The 22,172-nt window shown below is 41.4% G+C and overlaps 4 protein-coding genes across 8 annotated transcripts; 2 read left to right on the forward strand and 2 right to left on the reverse strand.

The window, feature by feature from the left end:
* LOC109707325 (protein AE7-like) lies at nucleotides 148–3,144 on the forward strand. Of its 2 annotated transcripts, none has more exons than XM_020228499.1 (6): nucleotides 148–286; nucleotides 958–1,143; nucleotides 1,835–1,940; nucleotides 2,038–2,137; nucleotides 2,580–2,625; nucleotides 2,733–3,144. In XM_020228499.1, exons 2-6 carry the CDS (start codon nucleotides 1,011–1,013, stop codon nucleotides 2,831–2,833), a joined length of 486 nt encoding a protein of 161 aa, XP_020084088.1. In that variant the 5' UTR covers nucleotides 148–286; nucleotides 958–1,010; the 3' UTR covers nucleotides 2,834–3,144. The 2 variants fall into 2 exon arrangements, with proteins under 2 accessions (XP_020084088.1, XP_020084089.1); XM_020228500.1 differs by lacking the exon at nucleotides 148–286 and adding an exon at nucleotides 329–518.
* On the reverse strand, nucleotides 3,477–8,011 carry LOC109707877 (cellulose synthase-like protein D1). The gene is made up of 3 exons (XM_020229401.1): nucleotides 7,032–8,011; nucleotides 6,070–6,877; nucleotides 3,477–5,847 (listed from the first exon to the last, which is right to left on the reverse strand). The coding sequence occupies exons 1-3, from the start codon at nucleotides 8,009–8,011 to the stop codon at nucleotides 4,120–4,122; spliced, it is 3,516 nt and encodes a 1,171-aa protein (XP_020084990.1). The 3' UTR covers nucleotides 3,477–4,119.
* LOC109707324 lies at nucleotides 9,228–13,462 on the reverse strand. Its single transcript, XM_020228498.1, has 6 exons — nucleotides 13,302–13,462; nucleotides 12,544–12,632; nucleotides 11,405–11,925; nucleotides 10,719–10,895; nucleotides 9,898–10,027; nucleotides 9,228–9,551 (listed from the first exon to the last, which is right to left on the reverse strand). Exons 1-6 carry the CDS (start codon nucleotides 13,374–13,376, stop codon nucleotides 9,512–9,514), a joined length of 1,032 nt encoding a protein of 343 aa, XP_020084087.1. The 5' UTR covers nucleotides 13,377–13,462; the 3' UTR covers nucleotides 9,228–9,511.
* LOC109707227 (inactive poly [ADP-ribose] polymerase RCD1-like) lies at nucleotides 15,467–21,328 on the forward strand. Of its 4 annotated transcripts, XM_020228364.1 has the most exons (8): nucleotides 15,467–15,677; nucleotides 16,740–17,985; nucleotides 18,402–18,643; nucleotides 18,762–18,838; nucleotides 19,396–19,566; nucleotides 19,664–19,759; nucleotides 20,813–20,872; nucleotides 20,969–21,328. In XM_020228364.1, exons 2-7 carry the CDS (start codon nucleotides 16,892–16,894, stop codon nucleotides 20,828–20,830), a joined length of 1,698 nt encoding a protein of 565 aa, XP_020083953.1. In that variant the 5' UTR covers nucleotides 15,467–15,677; nucleotides 16,740–16,891; the 3' UTR covers nucleotides 20,831–20,872; nucleotides 20,969–21,328. The 4 variants fall into 4 exon arrangements, 3 of the variants coding, with proteins under 3 accessions (XP_020083953.1, XP_020083952.1, XP_020083951.1); XM_020228363.1 differs by lacking the exons at nucleotides 20,813–20,872; nucleotides 20,969–21,328 and adding an exon at nucleotides 20,427–20,809; XR_002215443.1 differs by lacking the exon at nucleotides 20,813–20,872 and having other exon boundaries at nucleotides 15,468–15,677; nucleotides 19,664–20,743.

Here is a 22,172-nt window from a genome sequence, read left to right on the forward strand (position 1 = left end):
ACCCAAACTGAACCATTATTATTATTATTGTCAATATTTGGTGCAAAATCGATGCGGTTCTGATTTTGAAGTATCAGATTCTTTTCCGTTTGGTTCGGGTTTTGGTTTCTCCGATGAACAGGACGGAGTTGGTTAAGGCGGTGCCCAAGTCACTGGAGATGCTCTTTCGCAATTTGGATTTTTCCCTCTTTTTTATCGTCACCTTCTCTTTCTCCGTCACTCTTGTTGCAAATCTCTATAAATAGCCAGCTTATCTCCTCTTTCACCTCACCTAGGGTTTCGAAAGGTACCCTCCCCGATTCTCCTCTTTTATCACCTCTTCCTCTCCTTATTTTACCCCTCATAATCCTTTCTTTAGGGTTCTTGTGGGGATCGATGTTTTTTCTTTAATCTTTTTTTTAAAAAAAAATTTAAAAGCCGTTATCTGGCCGTTGTGATTCTGAGAAATAGAGCAATTAATTAGTTTTCGGATTTTATTTTAGTTGTCTCTTACTTTCAAATCACGAAAAGGAGAATAGGTTGGATATATGAGATTTATTGTATTTTCGCTCTCGTTGCCATGAGAATTAGTATCAGGTTTAAGCGCGTAATGCTTTTTATTTAGGGTTCTCTTGTTTTTTAAGCCTGTGCCATCTTAAATTGACTTCACTTAATTTTCTGTCGAACTGATTTTTAAGTGAAGTGCAAAAACGGAGTTTCGGTTGCTATGTGATGATCAAATTAAGCTGTATATGGTCGAATTCGTGATCTAAATTGTAGTTGAAGATACTTAGCTTGTTTTCTGAGTTAACTTAGTAAGACTCGCGTACCTTGTTCTATTTATCTTGCAAGTAGAAAGTGATCAAGAGTTGAAAATGTTTTGTGCTACCTGTTGTTACTCTTCAGTTTTGAAGTGTTTATGATGATTCTATTTGAACATTCGCTTTGGTCATTTTCCTTTTCCTAATTTCTCGGCAGGAATTGATGTCAAGCAACATCAGTGAAGGTTATTATATTTGTTCGCTCCTGTTATGGTGAAAATGGTTGCGGAGTTGATAAATGCTAACCCTGTGGTATACGAGAGGAAAGAGAGACGGGTTTATAAACTGCCAGCAGTTATAGATGAATATGCGCAAGAGCCCATTGATCAGCAAGAAATTTTTGATATCCTTTGATTGCAAAATTTTTATCTACCATCTATTATATTTTGTTGAAGAAGGTTTCCTGTGGGTCTTCTAAGATCTTCGGTAAATTAGGAGCCTTTCCGACATATTGTGCTTCCATCTTTTTTTCTTCTTCTTCTTTTTTTTTTCCCTTTTTTGTTGTGTATATTGGCTTCTTAATTTTCAGCTCCATATGCTATGATATGGAAGACCTAAACACGTTTTAAGTGCGAGCTTAAGTTCGTATAGTTGTAACGGTCCCTTTTTTTTGGGTTTTCTTTCCGTTGAAAAGTGGTTAGGAAATTTAGTGTGAACTTATAAGCCTATGGAATATGCAAAAAATTGGTTTCTTTATCTAAGAGGTCTTACATGGAAGTTCCGGGGATTGTATATTTGGTTTGGATTGTATACTTGGTTTGGACGTCGGTCCGTAGATTGATTAGTTTGAACAGATTTCTAAATATGTTCATGCATATATTGTTTTGGGGGGAAGAAAAAAGAAATACAAATTTTGTAATGTGGCTTGGTGATATGGATTCCTGTGCATTTGAATCTCTCTCCTTTTCTTTTCGCCCTGTTTGTTGAATAACATTATTCTCCTTTTAAGATATTCTTGTAATACCTGGATCATTTATGAAGCTGACCTATTGCTTATCTTGCACTGCACATGTTAAATTCCTTAATATTCGCAAATCATATTAGAGATATAAAGGATCCAGAACACCCATACTCTTTGGAGCAGTTGAATGTGGTCACTGAGGATTCCATTGAAGTGAACGATGAGAAGAGTCATGTTAGGTACACGTACTTATTTTAAAACCTGGTCGGCACTTTTCTTTTATGTTGAATTTTCCGACTTCCATAGTTAACTCAAGAGCTACTTGCGTTGATACAGGGTCACTTTTACGCCGACAGTGGAGCATTGCAGTATGGCAACTATCATTGGGCTTTGCCTACGTGTGAAACTCATACGCAGTCTTCCATCTCGTTACAAGGTATGCTGTTCGGTGGTAAATGCTATTCTCCTTAAAGCACCGCTTTTAACAGGTCCTTTTTTGATGTATTTCATTTACGATGTGTTATGCAAGGAAAGAAAAGAGTAGAACTATAGAGAGAATGCATGAGAAATAGTTGACATGATAGCACCTGAAATCGTAGGATCCAAGAGCCCCTCGTAGTTAGAACTGAAGCCTTTTTCAATTTTTGTTGTTTGATTTTGAATTCTCATGCACTTTTTACCATGATTGGTCAAAGCAGGCATGTAAAAATAAAGATTTAATTAACAACTTGCAATTTCCAGCTTATGTTACCCAAATGTTACTCTCTATGATGTTAGGCGGTCTCCAGCTTTTGGTCGTGTTTGACTAGTTATTTGTTCTACGCAATGTATTAGGATTCTAGCATCCTTGAATTAAATCTTCTCTGCATATTGTGTAGGTGGATATAAGAATTGCACCTGGAACCCATGCAACTGAAGCAACTGGTACGCTCTCATTTCTTATTAATTTCTTCAGTACTGACCCTCTCTGCTTCTATTTTTGGTAAAACACTATATTGCTGAAGGTTTGATACTTTCTCTGCCTAATGCAGTGAATAAGCAATTGAATGACAAAGAACGGGTCGCAGCAGCATTGGAAAACCTTACCCTGTTGGAAGTAATCGAGGATTGCTTGTCACCCACATTTGCCTGATGCTTGGACTGCAGTGAGTCTGTTACATCCTGCGTTTGTTGCCATGCTTTACAGTCTGTTCTGATAACCGAATATGAGTGATAGGGTGGCCTACACTTTGCCAGAATGCACTGCGAAGTTGTTTATGGGTAATTTTGGTGTGCTTACTGGGGAAAAAGGAGTTTCGGCAACTGAGTATATTGCTGGATTAGCTTGACAATTCGTCAATTGTTTGGTGAACATTATTTCGTAGCTTTCTGGATTATGAATAGATTGTGAATAACAAGGAAAGGGAAATCAACGGTAAAGAAAAAAATTTCGTGCTTCATTCATGTGATCTGGGCTTATGTATCAGCAGGGGTAACTGCTTAACATGGCATTATAGTTTATGCCGTTGATTTCCCGCATGCTTCGCGCATTCTTTTTTGCCTCTGTGATCCATAAAGATTTCTATAGCTAATGTAGGGGGGACAGTTAAACTTATAATAATTGATATTAAAGAAAGCATTTATACTCTGAATTAATGTCTTGGAATGTTATGTAGCGAGTAATCAGCTCTCGTTTTGGTTTTTTTTTTTTTGTCCTTTTTCATCCGCATGAAGTGCTAGACTTTAACAAAAAAGTGGATACTTTATATCCCATGCGGTAAACAACATACCCTTACGATTAAGATCGACTTGTTCAAAATTTATAATATTTTCATAAATTTTTTATATTTTTTAAAAATCATTTTAAAATTAAATTGTTGTAAAAGGTGCCGGTGAAGTACTGAATTCATTATAAATCTTTAGACAGTAACAATAGTGTAGAAAGTACTCTACTTTTTATATTTAAAAAAGTATTATTAGTAATTTATTAATAAAAATATATTAGTTGTTAACCATCTTTCAATTCAGATGACTGATTAATAACAAATTTGCCAACTATCTGCGATGCCAAAATTAACAGAGGAATGAAAGAAAAAAAAAAAAATCTATTTTGGGCGACATTAGTGTAACTTGTTTTGGATGACATTCGTTTACGGATGAAAATTGTTTTTTTTTGAGAAATAGGTAGCAAGCTACCTACTTCATTCATCAAGCAAAATAAATTTAGCTTACAAATTGAAAGCAGCTAGGGCCTCCGAACCGAGCCAAAGAAATAAGAGAAAATTGTTGTAAGTAGGTTTTATGTAACAAAGAACAAAGAACAAATGTGAAGCAATGGCCGTTTCAACCAGCAGGTAAAAGAATGTATTTAGTTCAACTTCATTAAGCACGCAAATTATCCCTCTGCAAAGAACAAAGAACTTAGACGATGGTGTCGAATCAAGGGAAGGTGAAGTGATTGGCGGAGGGGGACCTGACGAGAACGAGAATGAGCGAGACGGAGGTGGCGAGGAGGCCGGACCAGATGTAGACGACGGTGGGCGTCCTGCCCCTCCTCCCCATGAGGCCCTTGGCGAAGGGGTAGAGGTGCGCCAGCACCCAGAGGCTGAAGAACACCCCGCCCAGCAGCTGGCTCCACTGCGGGATCACGCTGTTCACCGTGCGGATCACCCCCACCGCGATCGCCATCACGTTCACCATGATGATCGTGATCGGCGGCACCATCAGCGACGTCCACTTCACCGCGTGCAGGTCCGCGAACTCGTCGTCCCCCTCCTCGCCGGCCGACTTGGAGGTGAGCGTAAACGAGATCTCCACCCCGGCGACGATCTTCAGCAGCCCCTGCAGCACCGCCGCGAGGTGCGCGCTCGTCCCCCCGATGAGCCAGAACTGCTCGTTCCGCCACCACTCCTCGAGCCCGATCCCCGCCCACCTGATCTCGAGCGCCGCGAGGAGGAAGAGCGTCACGGTGATGGCGAGGAGGTAGGCGAGGAAGGCGACGTCGAGCGTCTGCACGATGAACTGCCCCGAGAGGAGCGAGAGCGCCGGGAGGAAGCAGTAGGCGATGAGGAACGCGGAGGTGAAGGGGTAGATGCCGACGTTCAGGTACGCGATCCGCTGCAGCACCTTCATCCTGGGCCGCGCGAGGAGCGCGTTGTTCCGCGAGAAGAAGATCTCCACGGACCCCGTCGCCCACCGGAGCACCTGCTGCAGCCGGTCGGTCAGGTTGATGGGCGCCGTCCCGCGGAACGCGTCGCGCCCCGGGGTCACGCAGTACACCGACCTCCACCCCCTGTTGTGCATCCGGTACCCGGTCACCACGTCCTCCGTCACCGACCCGTAGATCCACCCCACCCGCCGCCCCCACTCCGTCTGCTCCTCGTACCAGCACGACACCACGCTGATGCCCTCCGCCACCACCGTCGCGTCCAGGCCCCGCCGCGGGACCAGCAGAGCGCCCGGCGCCCGCCCGTTCTTCACCGACGGGTGGTCCCCCAGGGGCCGCCCTTGGAACTCCGCCACCGGGATCGACTCGATCAGGAAGCTCGACTCCCCGAACCTTCTAGGAAAGGCCGCCAGGTTCATCGCGCCGCCGCCGTCGTCCAAGTCGGTCGCCCGGAGAGCCCGAGTCTCTTCCGAGCCGACGCGGCGGACCTTGCGCTTTTTAGTAGGGTAGTACTCTTTGGCGCGCGGAGGGTCGAAGCCGTAGAGGGCGGTGCGGCGAAAGAGGCAGCCGGTTCCCACGTAGACGGGGCCCTGAAGGCCGTCGAGGGCGCGCATGTTGACGTCGAAGAAGACGGTGTTGTGGTTGGCGTAGCGGTCCGAGGGGTCGATCCCCTCGAACCGCTGCGGGAACTGGACGTAGCAGATGCGGTCCCCGCCGCGGTCCATCATGAAGCACATGCCCTCGCGGAACGCCTTGGAGTTGTACACGTAGTGGTCGCAGTCGAGGTTGAGGATGAACGGGCCGTTGGACATGACGGCGGACGCGCGGACCAGGGCGTTCATCGCCCCCGCCTTCTTGTTGTGGTCGTAGCCCGGCCGCTTCTCGCGGGACACGTAGACCAGCATCGGCAGGCGGACGTCGACATCCTTGAAGTCGATCATAGGCTTCTCGTCGTCGCCCCCGCCTTTCGTCGGCAGGTCACTCGGAGGCCTCAGCATCACCTAAGAGGTACAAACAAAATATACAGCTCGATCAGTTCCTAATCTTTTTTAAACAATAGCGTAGTTGTATATACGGTAATTATTAAGAAAATAGAGTTAGATTTCTTAGCCGGATGAGTGAGATTCAGCTTTAAAGTTCGTTATGGCGGTTATTTAAAATATCAAACTACAGCAGAGAGAGAGAGAGAGAGAGAGAGAGAGAGAGAGATATCACTTATTTACCTGTATGATCCCCGCATGATCGCCGCGGGAATGGTCTTTCGACTGCTGAATCCAAGTGCCCGGCCAGTGCGTGCCGTCGGCCATCCACGTCGCCTTTGGTGTCTTCATCGGTTCGATCGGCTCGTCTCCAACCCTCTCCCTTTGCTGTCCAGCAGCCTGAATCTCCTCGCGCGCATTGTACATCTCCGAGCGGCGGCGAATCGTATCGAGGAGTCCATTGATCCGGACCTTGAACTCGTCGTACTCTCGCTTCATCCGTCTCCTGTCCCTCACAAAGTCGGCTCCCACCTTCTTCCTGTACGGGTCCCTCTTCAGGTTGAAGTAGCTCTCGGGATTCCTCGGCTCGATGTTGTGCTTTCGGCAGAAAGGAACCCACAAGTTGGCAAAGCTCGCGGCTTCTGCCATGGCCTCGAACGTCAGAAGGGCCCCGCCGTCGTCCGACACGTAGCAAGTGAGCTTCTCGACCGGGTAATCAGCCGCCAGAATCGATAGAATTGTGTTTGCCGTGACGAGCACGGGTTCTTTCTCAGGGTCGGCAGTGGAGACGAAAACGTCGATGCCGGGGAGATCTGATTTCCCGGCGGGGTTGTTGGGGGTTGGCGTCTCGAACTTCTCTCTTAGTACGGAGAGGTCGGCGGCGCGGTTGATGGGGCAGAGTTTCGGGAGCTGGTCGAGAAGCCAGGAGAACGAGAACCATAGCTCGCAAACGATGGACATGCCCCACAGCCATACTGCATCTCTGTTCTTGTGTCTGATTCTCCATTGCAGGAACAGGGCTAACGCGACGAGCCGGACCAAGATAAGGAGCCTGTTAGCAAGAAAGGTTGAGCATGATGCAAATGCAAATGAAATTTAAGAAGAAGAAATGTATGTGCACATCAACCACAATAGATTATGTCCCTTTTTTTTTTTCTCTCTCTTAGTTGAATTGCGTCGGTTACATATTTTAAAGGTGAGATCACCTATATGGGCTGAGAACTGCAGCAGGGATCTTCAATTTGCGAGTAAGAGGCCTCCACGGCTTGTTGAAGAGCTCCTTGGGATCACCATGGCCTCCATTCCGATGCCCACCACCACCACCACCACCACCACCGTCGCCGCCATTCTCATCATCATCATCATCGTCTGCAACAGCTTCACCACCATCATCAGGCCATATTGCATTGCCGTATCCGTACGTCCCATTCGTCTCAAACAGCCACCTATTCTGATCAAACTGGTCCCCCTTCCTGCCCTGACTCACTGGCCTCATCAGCGACAGCCGCCTCTCCAGCTTCCCCGCAGGCCCCATTGGCGGCGGCGGCGGCAGTGAGAGTGTCTGCTCCTCATCCTCGTCGTCGTGGTCATTGTTTGCGCCTGCCACCACCTCTTTCCACTCGGTCGTTTTGTACTGCTCCTTGCACCCGGGGCAGAGCCCGCCACCGGTCTTCACGGCGTCAGCGAAGCACTCCGCGCAAATCTTAAAGCTGCAGTCGCAAGGCAGCACGTCGTCGCCGTGCTGGTTCTTGTAGACCTTGGAGTCGCACCCTCGGATGGAGCACGTCGACGAATTCTTATTATTATGGTCGGCGGCAGCGGCAGGGTCGGTGACTCTGTCCATGAGGTGGGCCTGAGTGACGACGTTGAAGCCACCGGTGAAGAGTGAATTGGAGATATAGTGCTCCTCCACCCGGGCAGAGATGGCGGGGTCCACCAGGTCGGCAGAGCGGCCGCCGGCGGTCACCGACCGGTTGTCGGGGGTCATCGGAATCTGCACATGGTACACCTGGTACTCGGCGCTGCTCGGATCGAAGCTGTTGAGGTCGTCGTGGGAGTAACCAGCGAACCGGCCTGAGTCGGTTTGCTGGCCTATGACCACCTTCGGCGGCGCCTGGTCCGACGGAATTGTCATCCTGCTGCCCGAAGAAGAGCTGCTCTTCTTCAGGAAGCTTCTGAAGGCCATGATCAAGTGATTAAACCTAGCTCTTGGTCTTTATGAATGTATATCTCTGGAACTGCAATGGTGTTTACTTAAAAATCTAGACTTTTGCCGCAAAAAATCTTAACTTTCTCATAAAAACTGTTCTTCAAATCGAAAAGAAATAAAAAAAAGGAAAGAAATTCTAGCCAATCATTTAAGGAATCACTATCTAATATATGGCAATTGTTTTAAAAGATAATAGTAATAATAATCAGATCTTTAACATCCAACCTGAGAGAGACAGAGTATATAGTAAGGAGGAGAGTGGTTTCCTTGGAAAAACAGAGCATAGGAAGAAAAAGAAATCATTAATTTAGACGCGCTGTGCTATCCTCATCTTCGTGCTATTGAAGACTACTTTTGAAGGTTTCAACAGCAAGACGTTGAGAATGAGGATGGAGACAAAGGAGACTCGGTCCGAATACGATGGGCCGCCGAAGCCATGTCTCCTTAATTTGCATGCTTAGATCATCAGTGGAAGGATTCCCCTGGCGTGTTCTTGCGAGCATCCTTCGATAGTAGTTTTAGTTTTTATAAAGCTAAAATAATAATAATAATAATAGTGCATAGTCCACCCCTTCGTAAGAGAGAGATAAAGGAAGTGAAAAAGAAAGCGAGAGAGAGAGAGAGAGTAAGGAAAAGTCCATCCGCAGCACATCCAAGATAATCCATACAGCGGGAGAGAAAACCTAGGCGGAGATTTTGGTGGGGAACAAAGAGAGAGAGAGAGAGAGAGAGAGAGACGGAATCTGTAGTTTCCACGTGGCAGCGCGGGGAGTGTGCTGATTTGGAGCAAAAAGCAGGCCGAGAGGAGAGCTGTGGGCCCCGGGGCGTGTCCGCCGGCAGATTCACATAACATTTTCCCAGGAAACAAAAGTCGATAACAAAATACGAGTAGAAATTTCTGCCAAATTTTGGAATTTTATGATTTTAGTTCTTATATAAAGATTTTTTCTTCAATATATTGTTTATTAGGTTTTTCAAATGTTGCAAACTTTGTGGGTATTTTTTGACAAAACAATATATATATATTTTTTTATCATTATAACCATTTATCTTAAAAAGATAATTTTTTTGACTAAACTAAGTTGAAAATATAAGCCAATTAAACGTGAAATTTAAAAGCATTAAGCTTTTTATTGGTGCTTTCTTGCAGTAAGACTATTTGATCAACGTCAAAAACATCACCATAAACGTATACAAGGCAAGCCAAAACAATGAATGGCTAAAATAAATAGACTAAATAGCAGCAGCCTATTAAAGGTGTAGCGCGCTGAGATAGAACAAAATTACACGGCAAGTTGGATCATCAAACTGATCTCAAGGTAACAGCAACCAAAATCACTACATGTGAAATTCCTACATAACCTTCAAGTCTCTAACATGTTATCTTTTGAAATACAAACGGCTAGGATTCATTGAACTATTATCAGCATTGCTATTTGAAATTTCCATAACTACAAATCAGATATGTGAGCTGGACTATTTGTGAGAAGCTTTCCATGACTGCTCCAGCAGGTACCTGCAAAACAACAGATTGACTTGTTGTGATACTTTGTCCACAATTTTTTTTAAAAAAGGAAAAACAAGGTAAAATTTGCCCTTTAGTTGTTTAACTTTGCTGCTAAATTCTCAGAACATCAAATTTAAATCATTGCCTTAACAAGCATGGTCCTCGACCGGAAACACCCAAAAACATGGTTATCACACACATGGTGTGATGGCAGCTACATGGGAGTATCTCTCAATCCCTCCTCAGGGAATTGGGGCAAAGGATTAAATGAAGCACTCCGCTGGGAGTTCATGGTGCTAATTCCGGCAAACACAATACATCAACAAATTTTAACTATAAATAAGATTGAACTTGCCTGCCAGTATGGAATCCCGCTGAATACCAAGCATTTAAAACAACAGAAAGATCAGTTTCCGAGTTTATGCCTTGTGAACCCATGGATTCATGTTTGCTGGTGCTTTCTTCTTTCTCCTTTCCATTCTTTCCTGTGTTCACGAATAAAATTCAATTTTGTCCCCTCTTGCAGTAGATTTTCTACATAGTTATGGTGTTTGCAACCACAAAAATTACAAAAGAAAAAATAGAAATGACCATAACGAAGCACTATAGCAGGAACTGATGCTGCTATAGCTTCAGATGATGACTTGCATTCACACAAATGTAACAGAAGAATCAAGAGAAAGACAAGCAAACAAATAGCATCTTTACAAAATCATTTTGTAAAATGATTCAGTTCGCTGTTTCAATTGCTAATATTTTGGTGCTTGTCGTTTGATTGCTGTTCTATGCTGAGGAAGGAGTCCTCATTGTTACAAGGGCAGTAATACGTAGGAAGGTAATTAGATCCAATATGTACTGCTTATGGGGACATGCAAGGTTTATTTACATGCCACTCTAATCTTGGAAATTCTAAAAATAGAATTAAAATATTACTATGATAATGTAAATAACAAGAAATCTTGTATACGTCCATCTAACAAAGATGTTAACACCAGCTTCATATGTTTATCTAATTTGAACGTCAGACCAGCAGGATAATTTCCATCTATGTGATGAACACTACTCGTAGAGACCCACCATGTGGCATTTACAGATTATTATTATGAACACTACTCGTAGAGACCCACCATGTGGCATTTACAGATTATTATTAATCTTGTTGTAAATATAGCATACCTTCAAATGAAATAGGTAGTGCAGATATTTTAGTTTTCACCGAATTCACTGCACTTTCAGCAGCCATCAACCCAGCTTTAAAAAGTGTGTCATCTCCATCAGTAGATTGCTTTGGCGAATCCAATTTGCATGATGTACCAGTAGGAAATATACCGTCTTGAGCACAGAACTGAGCACCTGAAATGTGATATAGTAGTCAGAAACATCTTAACTTCCGAGTTTAAAATCCTTTAGAAAGCATGGTAAATCCTTTACGAGAGAAATGCACCGAACCCTTTGCATCATCGTGATTTAACAGATTTAGATCCAAAATTTCAAAAGTTAAAAAAAGAAAAAAAAAAAATCTAGCTGTACAATCTGCCTGTTTCAATTAGAAACCCACCCGCATTTCCATTAATTTCTGTAACGAATGTTAACACGTGAAATGTCACCAACCATTAAAATTCGTGTCCTACCCTTTTTCTTTTGAATCCCTAGATAAGTATAGAGGCATTTGAGCAAGTTGACTTTCATGTGACGGACTGAATGGGTAGGTGATTTACCTGACAGATTGTTCATTTTTTTCTTTTTCTTTTGAAAGTTTGTGCGGCCATATGTAAAAGCATGATAGCTCAGGGAGGTCCGTTGCATCTATCCCATCCTTCAAAAACAATACAATACAAACAAAGGGGCAGAGAATGCAGAACCTGGAAACTTCTGAGCATAAGATGAAGGAATTGCACTTCCTGATAGATTGCCACAGCTTCCAGATAATGAGCAATTCATGCCACAACAAGATATTGGAATAACTGGGGCCGACAAATAGTAGCATGCAGAAGAGGCACACGGAAGTTGTAATCCGTACTCAGCAGAATTATACATGGGAAGTTGCTGTGCTTCGCTTGCAGATGATTGAACTTGGGTCTGGTAGTTCCAGTAATTTGTCTGCTGAAGATGCTGGAGAACCTTTTGCCTTTTCTCCTCAAGTTCATAATACTGTCTAAGAAGCTCATTATACTCCACATTTTGTTGATTATAGTTATCAACTTTTTCATAAGTAACAAATCCCGAGGAATATGTATGAGACTCTGTGGGTTGTAAGTCATCATGAATAATAGTTTCTTGAATAGGAAGTTCTTCGGTAGTTGTTCCATCTTCGTAACCGGGCAAAGAAATCTCTGTTGCATTGTTTGATACGTAATTGTTGTTATCATCCGGCTCTATATGTCTTAGATGAAGAACATGCAGAAAAAGGTTAATGTAAAGTTAAAAAAAAAACAGTTATTAAGTAGGACTTAGTAAAATCCATCATTACTGAAAACTTTAAAGTTATGAAATTAGAGTTAAATTATAAAAAATGTTCATAATCTCACACACTGCAGAAGTACAATTACTTTGAGAAGAGAGTGTCAAAACTGAACTTGGGTGTTGCAATGACACAAAGAGATGTCTGACATGTAAACAACCAGACGAAGATTTTAAAAGTTCATATCTTCCATGAAGGATAGTAAGCTAACATAGGCATAACCGCATGTCTGAAGGTGAATCCCTTGAATCATTCAACAAACTGCTTTTTGTGAGTACACAAATAGGTTATGACTCGACATAACATCATTGATAAGATTAAGATAAGCTAAAACTATGAGATGCAGGCTACTCCTGAAGCAGAAGGTAGGAAACTCAAGAAATAACTGGAAAAGACACATAAAACTGCATGAGATCAGTTCAGCACATGTCGCGAAGTTGCGCATACTTAAAATGTTCAAACATGTACATGCATAAGAATGTTGAGCAACTGAGCAAGTTCAATAAAACAGAGATAATCAAGTAGTAACTAATTACATACTCTGCTATTATCTCGGAGCTTTCGTTATGGTGGTCCGTCTTCTTTTCTTCCTCAAAAGAACTACTCCGGTTGCTCCGACTATGCATTTCCTGATATAAAGGACGATATTTTTGTTAACTTATAGTAATTCCAAGCGCCCATAAAACAGGATTAGTACACATTAGCCATAATGCAATGATAATAGAAAATAAAATTTCTTAATTCTTTCAACTTAGAAAAAAAAAAACAGGACAATGCAACTCAAGCAAAATAGGACAACACTACAAAACTTAAGATCACCAACTACGTTTTAACAGTAGCACCGCTAAATAGTAGCTCTCATGTTCATATCACTTAGTAAGTAGAAAAAAAAGGGGCAAAAACTGTTGAAATTTGATTACTTAGAATACGATTTGCGTCCAGTCCAGTAGAGAAACCAAACATTTTTGCATGGCAAAATCATCGAAATTGAAGTAACCGGAACAATAACATACACGAATTATTGGCATAGCATTACAAAACAAAAAGCTGAATAAAACAAGCTAATTAACACCAATGTGATCATCCCACCATTTCCTCAACTAATCCGTACACAGTGTACGCCCTAAAAAGTCGAGCAGCTCAAATATTCGACCTATTCGGATCAATCAGTTGCGATTATTTGCAATTTGGAGAAGAAAATGGGATAAAACCAAGATCAAAACAAGCGAGGCACACGAAACAACCCTCAAAACTAATAAAGTGAGAAAAAAAAAAAAGAAAAAAAAGAGGAGGTGGACCTTGTAGGTGGCCATGGCGTGATCGAAAGCGTCAACTAGGGCGGAATCGTCCCACAGATCGGTCCCCTTCCCCATCTGCGGCGAAGAGGTTAGAAATGGAGGAGGAGGAGGAGGAGGAGGTAGTGCGCTCGAAGCTTTTAGAACGGCCCTAAAAACAGAAAAATAACGAAAATTTTAAAAATAAACAAATAAGGGCCCAGAACCTGTTTTTGTGGGCTCAGAGCCTAAGCCCTGCAGCGGAAGCACAAAGTGTTCGTAGCCAAAATGTTAAAAGATATTGGGCTTTTTTTTAGTACTTATATTATAAACATTTGTTTATTTATTTAGGTATAAAAAAATAAAGGCCGGTGGTACCCTCTTTTCCCCTGCTTTGTTACTGTTTTTTTGGGGGGAAAAAAAAAAAGGAAAAAATTTTAGAAATATACACATACAAAAATGAACGCAAGAATGCGAATACTAATTAGGGAACGGAGGAATTAAAATAAATAACAAAGAATCAGCTGACACATTTGATAATTAAGTAAATGGCATAAATATATATAAGATTATTAGGTCAATTTTATACCAACTGGGCCTCTTTTTTGGGGTTAAAAATGGAGAGTTCGTCTCTCTACAACTTGTCTTGCGTTCTCATACCAAGTTGCATCCCATACTTAGCCAGCCACTGTGGATCTCAGTAGGTCAAGTATAACATTAGATAAAACATGGCGTGCAGATAACGTGGGACATTTGTAGCTATTAATAAACATATATAATAATATATGAAACTATATGTCCAAGTTGGCTTATTTTGATCCTGTGGAATGGATAGAACGATCTCTGAGTTGTTTAAATGTGTTTAGCAACCATATCAATTAATTAAATAAATTAGAGCATCTGCTTTAGCACACAGCGTACCCTATTGCACCATCATATTGAGCTGGTATTTACTAAATGCCATTCCAACTAATGTATAATAAAATATTTAAATCAATCTATTCAGGCTTCGTTTGAAATTGCGAAAAAATTACGTTATATGCTGTGAGAAAGTGCGATAAAAAAAATACCATATTTATTTTCTTACGTAATATTGTGTTTCGTATATCGCGATGAGTCGGTTATAATATATTTTCTGTGATTCCATAAAAAATACAGTAGTATATCCCTATATATTTTTATCTTAACTTTATTTTTTATCTAATAGCGTCAGATAGATCTCAATACCAAACTAAAGTAAAGGAGTGAGTTGGAAATATTGGGCCCTGCCCGGAAATTAAGTGCCTAATTTGGCAGTCCTTACGCACAAACCTACTTGAACTGCCGTCACATTAAAGAAATGGTTAGTGAGCAAGGATTCCAATTTTTTTCTACAGCCGAAAAGGAGTGGATGTGTTTCCTTCTAACCGAATCACTGCTTTTTAAAATTCAATCGACCATAACTTTTTCTTTTGATTCGTGAGAAATACCTTCACAAATACGGCAATTCTGAAGAGCTCACCACCACTTGTATAGATTTTTAAATCTCAAACCAATTAATTAGCATAAAATTTAAAGTACGTAACTTTTTTTTTTTCTTTACAATTTTGTGTGCATTTTTTTCTTTTAATAAGAAAATTTGTTTCACGCTGATGAGCAGCAGAATCAATAGGTATTGTTCATACTAGGTGGTCAAAAATTATTACGGTAATAAAAAGCGGCTGAAAAATTTAATGTAAAAATAATAATAATAAAAAATCATGTTAATCATCGATCGCAACATGTGAAAAGCACTTCCTCAAAAAGCCTTTGTTTTCTCCGAGAGAACCACGAAAAACCATTTCCGTGGGTCAACTCTCCAAGATGGGGTCGTAACCAAACCTACTACCCCTATCCTGCATCCCCATAATTGTACCGCATGCGGACGCGTACATACACCTCATTCCCGTAGATCGATGGACGGTAGAGATTCACCGTTGGCAAACTGAACGGTGGATCCGACACCCGCACGCTCCGTGTGCTGCGGAATACTATAGGACTTCGTACACGATCGGAATTGGGAGGAGGAGGAGAGACGCAGACCAAATAAGAAATATCGTGGTAACCAACGGTCAGATCCCGCCCTCTGGCCCTTCATCATAAAGTTACATCCTAACCGTTGGATGCGGTTTCGTGGAGGTCGGCGTTGTAGCGTCATTTGCTTTAGCCGCAAGAAAGAGAGAGAAAGTGTGGAAGAAGCGTCGGTCGCCACTTGCTATTTGTACCCGCATTTTCCCCACCGCCACGCCCTCTCGCTGGTCTCTCTCGTCTCCTCGGTCCCCGAAAGTGTCGTGGGAGAGAGAAACCCCCGAGATCGGCGATGGTGGAGGGAGAGAGAGCCCTTCTCAACGAGACGATGTATCCGATCCTCGGTAACCCTAGGTTCGTACTTCGTAGCCCTCTCTCTCTCTCTCTCTCTCTCTCTCTCTCTGTCTCTCGATCCTGGTCAAATACGCTCTGATCCCTTCTCGGATTTCGTCGCGATTACGGTCCGCGCTTGTTTTGATTGGAAGCTTAAAGTTTGCCGCGTTCTTGAGATTGATCTGGTGATCTCGCCTTTGTTTGCTCTTTGTGGGATCGTAATTAGGGTTTTGTTGATGGTGTTATTTTTCTCTGATGGCAATTTGAATTTGGGACGATTTGGGTGGAAGTGGGGGTTTGATTGGTGTTAGATGATGTTCTTTGAGCGATCGATGCTGGTAAAGTGGTTTCTGAGAGGAGAATTCTTTTTAATTTTGGTCGAATTTTGTCCCCACCGCCTCTGATTCTTTGTTTCTGACATGTAGAAATTACTCTTTTATCTTTAACCGATCGGCAGGGGGGGGTTGTGGTGTTGATTGTTGTTTTTTGTGTTAATTCCTGGTTATTTTTACTTTCTGATTTTGTTTTGGATGCTTGTGGTTTATCATTGGATACATCCGCTATCATATGATGTTAACAGTTGTTTTTGTTAATTGAAATAATAGAGAGCGAGCCAAAAAAAAAAAGTGATTGTTGCAGGCTTACATGTATAATATTTGTTGCTAATTCTGTGTAAGTGATGCTTCTACTCAAGGAGAGTTCCAAAGTTGCAGTTTTTATATTCGTCCAAGTATTTGATGTTGTTCTGCAATTAGATGGTTTATTGTTCAATTTCATTGATTACAAAAGTTTTTAATTGTTTTGCAAATCATTGTCTATTGTTTTGTGTATACGTGTTCACATGCCTGTGCGTGGCGAATGGGCAGGAGGATGGGATGTGGTGGGTGTGCAGGTTTGGGCGTGTGTCCATGCGTGTATGTGCGCGCGCCTGTGACCCACGGGCACACACTCATTTCATCCCTTTCTTCAAGGGTTTATTTTATGTATTATAGACACCTTTATTAGTATTCTCTTGTTTCCTTATTTAATGAGGTAATTTGTAGGTGTAAATGCTTATATGTAAATTTGTGCTTGTTTTTGCAGCGTCTCCCTGTCACTCGTCTTTTGTAACTTGAGTCTTTTGCTGACACGACATGTTTTGGGATACCCTAAGTTACTATAAGCTGCAAACTTCGCAGAGACAAGTTTGATAAGCAGAATTAATCAGTCGTTACTGTTGACTTTCGTTAATAAATATGGAAGTGACGAACGAAAAGGCATTGGATAAATGTGGGAGAAACACAGGATATCTTAAGAGGAAGCGCGACTTGGCCGAAAATTTTACTGAGGCTAGCGTTGCTCGTAGATCACGTCGACCTGTTGCAGATCAAATCACTATCAGGTCTGGCAGCGAGATAGAATGTAACACCAATTCCAGCCCTTGTTTTGATAGGCATATTATCCAAAGCTACCGTAATTTTTTGTCAAGTGGGTTGCCACAGCGTGTGCTGTCTAATGAGAATGGTGAATGGAAAGATTTTCCAGAGAATATTATCGATTTGATTCGGAGAGATTTCCAATCAAAGAAGGCAATCACCGAAGCCGCATATCAGGACCAGCAATTGTTGCTAGACTTTGTGCACATGATATGCATAGATCTCGAGACGGGTCTCAAGAAGCCAATCGCATGGATTGACGAAAATGGAAAATGTTTCTTTCCTGAATTATATCCTGAGGTTTATGCATCAGATGTACATCAACATTTCAAAAAAGGAAGTCATGCTAATATTATATATTCTGAGCCAAATGAGATATCCATCACTGCAACTCGAATCTCAAATTCGGAATCTCATGATGAAGTCATCTCTAATATCAACAAGGTCAAGCGTGAAGACAACTTCGAAAGAAACCAGAAGGTATATAATGAAGCCGTTGAAGTGGTTGGAGAAAATGAGCCATGCTCTTTCTTCCCTTCTAGGGTTGGTATCGTCGGATCTGGTCACGAGAAGGTGTCTGGCCAGTTTGGTGGTCGTAGTGTCAGCTGTGCAGTGCAAGATATGCTACTCAAGGGACTGGGCCTATTTGCTGATGCAAAGGATATTGTTGGTATCTATCGAACCCCGTTGATAGATAACTTGGGACAATTGCGTTTTAGTATTTTCCAGGAGCAGATAGAGCATACTAAGAACCGACGCGGGAATGCAAATGTCCGTTATGCTTGGCTTGCTTCTTATAAGGATGCTGTGGAGGAGATGATGTCGCGAGGTGTCTTGCAAATTAAGAAGCCTACAAAGGGTCCTTTGTTTGGTATTGGCAATCATCTTGCACCAGCAAATCGATCTGACATATGGTAAGGTCTTATTTCAACTATCTACCTGTTTGATTTGGCTGGAGCTTGTGGAGAAAGCTCTGTTTGGTTAGAGCTTTCGAGGATTCTCTAATTGCTTTACTGAATATCCCGCCAGTTGCTTCCTAGTGCTGCGGCGAAAGCAAAAGCTTCAAATTTGATCTTCTGCTTTTGAGCCCAAATGCCCATTTCAGCTTTCTGCCACAGTAAATGTGCCTGGATCTTTTCGTTTTCCATACATTTGGTTGCTAGAAGCTTCTATTTTTGGAATAAAGAAGCTGCTCTGGAAGCTAGGCCAGACAGCATAATATACTTTTGTTGCATCTGACACACTTGGAGTTTGTCACTCTTTATGGTTTTGAACTGTTCTCCTTTGATCACTTTTATGAATAAGGGCTAATGTTATTTACCTTTCACAGTGCTAGTTATTCTGATGTCGACGAAAATGGCGTTATCCATATGATGTTATGTCGAGTTATAATGGGGAATGTGGAACTCATCCATCCTGGATCTCAACAGTTTGAGCCTAGTGGAGAAAATTTTGATAGTGGTGTAGATAATCTTCAAAAACCAAAGCATTATATTATATGGGATATGAATAGGAACACTCACATCTATCCGGAGTATGTTGTGACCATCAAAGTGCCTTCCAGACCCAAAGGTTTCTGTAAATTATATTTCTTCATTGATTTTTGGAGTTCCTTTGTCATACCGAAGCTTAGTTCTGAAATGTTTTATTAACCTTTTTCATTTTTTGTTGGGTGGGGGTACTACTGCAGAATGTTTGGTTGTTAAAGAAAGCTCTTCTGATGTGCCTTCAATCACAAATTCGAGTTCACCTGATAGTCTTTTCCAGGTGTGTTGCTATTTTGATTGCTTACGATATTTAATCTGCATGATGTTGGTAATAGTGCAGCACTCGAATCCACTTTTTATTTTTATGTAATTGAATGATTGACATACTCAGATATCTTCCTCACTCTGACTGAAACCAATTCAACTTCAGATTCATAATTATATCCTGTCACATATGTGGAGCCATATGTCAATGAATAACTGCAGTTAATATTTCACAGCATTGAACTTCTATCAATTCCAACACTTCCTAAGAGCTGGGCATGTTAATAGTTATAATTTGTGTAACTATCTCTGACCTACCAAAGTTGCACATGTATATCTTATTGTATTGTTAGAATTGTCCATTTCTTAAATTAGTTTAGAGATGAGAATATTTTTGAAGTAAAGAAAGGCTAATAAACTGATATCCAAAATCTCTTTTATTAGGACATCAAACTATTTATTTCTATCTTCTTGTTTGTGTAATTCAAGTATATAAAAATGCCTATGAAAACCATGTTCATAAGTTTGCTTAAATCCTTTTCTTGCTATTACTTTGCTTTTTTCATATACCAGGATAGGAATTTTCAGCTTTCACCGGTGTCGGCAAATCAATCTCAAGCTCCCATGTTTGGTAGAGCTCCTACCTCTCCTTGGATGCCTTTCTCAATGTTGTTTGCTGCAATTTCGACGAAAGTGTCTCCTCAAGACATGGACTTGGTTAATACTTGTTATGAAGAATTCAAGGTTTTTTAAGTTTCCTCTTGTTAAATTATAAATGTTTTTCTTCTTTTGATGCACTTCAAGGCACATTCTTAATTATGGCCCTTTTTTTTTTGGACAGCAAAAAAAGGTAAGCAGAATTGACTTAGTTAAAAAGTTGAGGCAGATTGTTGGGGACAAACTGTTGATTTCTACAATAATGAGGCTCCAACGCAAGGTATGTCATTCTCGTAAACAATGATTCATTGTTACTAAACGAACGCTAGGAATTGGCATTGACATATTCCACACCGGTCTCTTTAGAAGCAGAAATTTGATATATTTTTTTAAATAATGTAACATGGTTAAACTCTGCTAAACCAAGTTGATGCCAAAGTTTGTCCATTTTAACTAATTCAGTTGGTGTTGGTGCAATAATCCCATTTAACATTCTTCACTTTCCAAGATAGTTATGAGAAGTTTGTGTTTCACCATAACCAATACTTTTAAGAACAAAAAGTTTTGTTTTTGGAAAGCTCAAGCTGTTGGAAAAGCAGATCCGTTGTGCTTTATACTTAAAAGAGTCGTCCTGGTTGCTCTTTGTCTAATGTAACCGACTTCTCTTTTCCCTTTGGTAGACTCAATATGTTATGTCTGTACATTTTGTATGTGGATTCTAGTATTACCTGTCATTATTTGTCTGGTTACAAACTTTTGCAAGACCAGCAGTGTGTAGTTTCTCCCTCTTTGCTCCATTTTTCATATTTGTGTTGATCCTCATTTCGGCGTGCATCACTCTTGCTCAGTATCAGTTCAACATGGTTTTATAGGAGCTATTTCTTGTGTGATGTGGCACGTGGTTAGAAAGTAGCTTGTTAATTACATGTCCACATGAAATTTGCCAGAATAAAAGAATGTCATGACGGTAGCATATTCTGTGAGTCTGTGACCAAACTATGCTTCTTTCTAATGCATCTTTGCATGAATTTGGGGACGAGTGCTTCTACAAGTACCCTCGGAGGTCCCTCTGAAAGGCTGCAAATTCTAGCATTCGCATGTGGTGCACGCTGGTTGGGTTGCACGCGCACCTTTTGAAGCACCGCCAGCACAGCCGTGACACTTTGGGGGCCTGCACAAGGGGTACCCGAAGCATCACTCTTTGGGAAAGCCCAATAAGTATCCAGTTGACTCATCAGAGCCACCCTTCTGATATTGTCTTGATGTAACATCTCCAATTGGAAAGTTGTTTATGGAGCTTTCTTATATTTCTATCTTTTTCTTTTTTCAATAGGAGTCTATGATGGACTAATGATTTGATGGTAGATTCAGCTTTTACTACATCACACATAGGGTGTGTCACTGGTTGCATTATATATATAGAGGGTATCCTTTTAATAGTATTGTAACATTCTTTTGTTCTCTTTTTTTTTTTTTTTTTTTCCTGCAGTTACCACAAGTGGCTAGATATGAACAGCCAAAGACTGGGATGCAATCCAAGCCTTAATCTCTCTCTCTCTCTCTCTCTCTCTCTCTCTCTCTCTCTCTAGCGCAATGAAGTGTTTAGTCGACTCAATGATGTCCAAAGTAGACTGAGATCTAGCTTGTCGTGGGCTTGCTTTTATCCTGTGCTTTTCTCCTATACACTTAGTTATCACAGAACTGGAGTATATGTAGTAAAGAGCCGGCTACTGTTGATTTCTGGGTGATGCGTTGATGGTTCTGCTGCTTTGCTAACGGTCCAGTTTGTTCAGTAAAACTGTAGTGATAATTGTTTTAAATTTAAAACAAGTATTGAGTGTTCTTCTCAGCATAAGCCTCGTTTTCTGGAGGGACTGATTTCTAACATGTGGGAAAAGCTGGCCTTCTAATTTTTAGGTTTCAGAAGATATTATTGGTGGTTTGGATTTTATGGGCTTAAGTGCCCTGCAACCTTATGGACAACTTAATATTCTTGCAGAATATGTAACTTTACAATTAAAAAATAGAGTTTTGTTTCGAAAAGCAATGAGAAGAAGCTATTGAATTAACATCAACCAACATTTATCGGGTTTGAAAAATAGTCGGAAAAAATGGCTCCTGTTATTTTTGGGTCATATCTAGTATTCAGAGTTTGCCTCGATTTGGTACCGCTCTTTCAGCCTGCACTGAAACACAGCTTTATTCTTAGATGTCTAGTCAACTGCCGCACGTCAACACATTTGCTCTAGATGTCCGGTCAATGGCTGCGCCTTAAGGCATTTTGGGGAGAAACCAGCTAGCTTTGGGCTCGAGCGGCATTTCATCACTAACCACAACTCATCAAGCTAGGAAGATAGCAAAGCTTTCTCATTTGGACACTAATTATTTCTTATTTAGCATTTTAGTAGAAAGGATATGTGAAGAAGTAAAAGACTAGCCCTGATTAGTCCAAAACAAAAGCGAACACCAATGATACAATCACAAAAAATAATCTCTACAGTTTGGAAATCACAAATGCAAAAGATAAAGAAATGGCGCAAAACAGGTATGATAGAATTGGTATTGCCAGCACGATCAAAGACCTCCTGACGATCAGTGCAGTTGTTTTGAATAATAATGCGCCTAGAAAGTAGAAACCATGACATGCGGAGGACTGTACTATGGATATTATTATGGTATGAAAGCGATTTAAC

The sequence above is a fragment of the Ananas comosus genome, linkage group 3 (assembly GCF_001540865.1).
Source record: "Ananas comosus cultivar F153 linkage group 3, ASM154086v1, whole genome shotgun sequence".
Taxonomy (NCBI): domain Eukaryota; kingdom Viridiplantae; phylum Streptophyta; class Magnoliopsida; order Poales; family Bromeliaceae; genus Ananas; species Ananas comosus.

Excerpts from the sequence above, each read along its gene's own strand:
- LOC109707877 (XM_020229401.1), bottom strand. The coding sequence starts at position 8,011 with ATGGCCTTCAGAAGCTTCCTGAAGAAGAGCAGCTCTTCTTCGGGCAGC. Across the intron at positions 6,878-7,031 it reads GCAGTTCTCAGCCCATATAG|GCTCCTTATCTTGGTCCGGC; the intron begins GTGATCTCACCT and ends TCTTGCTAACAG. Across the intron at positions 5,848-6,069 it reads ATCATGCGGGGATCATACAG|GTGATGCTGAGGCCTCCGAG; the intron begins GTAAATAAGTGA and ends TGTACCTCTTAG.
- LOC109707324 (XM_020228498.1), bottom strand. The coding sequence starts at position 13,376 with ATGGGGAAGGGGACCGATCTGTGGGACGATTCCGCCCTAGTTGACGCT. Across the intron at positions 12,633-13,301 it reads ACGCCATGGCCACCTACAAG|GAAATGCATAGTCGGAGCAA; the intron begins GTCCACCTCCTC and ends CCTTTATATCAG. Across the intron at positions 9,552-9,897 it reads GCGGGATTCCATACTGGCAG|GTACCTGCTGGAGCAGTCAT; the intron begins GCAAGTTCAATC and ends GTTGTTTTGCAG.
- LOC109707325 (XM_020228499.1), top strand. The coding sequence starts at position 1,011 with ATGGTGAAAATGGTTGCGGAGTTGATAAATGCTAACCCTGTGGTATAC. Across the intron at positions 1,144-1,834 it reads TGATCAGCAAGAAATTTTTG|ATCATATTAGAGATATAAAG; the intron begins ATATCCTTTGAT and ends TAATATTCGCAA. Across the intron at positions 1,941-2,037 it reads GATGAGAAGAGTCATGTTAG|GGTCACTTTTACGCCGACAG; the intron begins GTACACGTACTT and ends GCGTTGATACAG.
- LOC109707227 (XM_020228362.1), top strand. The coding sequence starts at position 16,892 with ATGGAAGTGACGAACGAAAAGGCATTGGATAAATGTGGGAGAAACACA. Across the intron at positions 18,839-19,395 it reads CACCTGATAGTCTTTTCCAG|GATAGGAATTTTCAGCTTTC; the intron begins GTGTGTTGCTAT and ends TTCATATACCAG. Across the intron at positions 19,760-20,968 it reads TAATGAGGCTCCAACGCAAG|TTACCACAAGTGGCTAGATA; the intron begins GTATGTCATTCT and ends TTTTTCCTGCAG.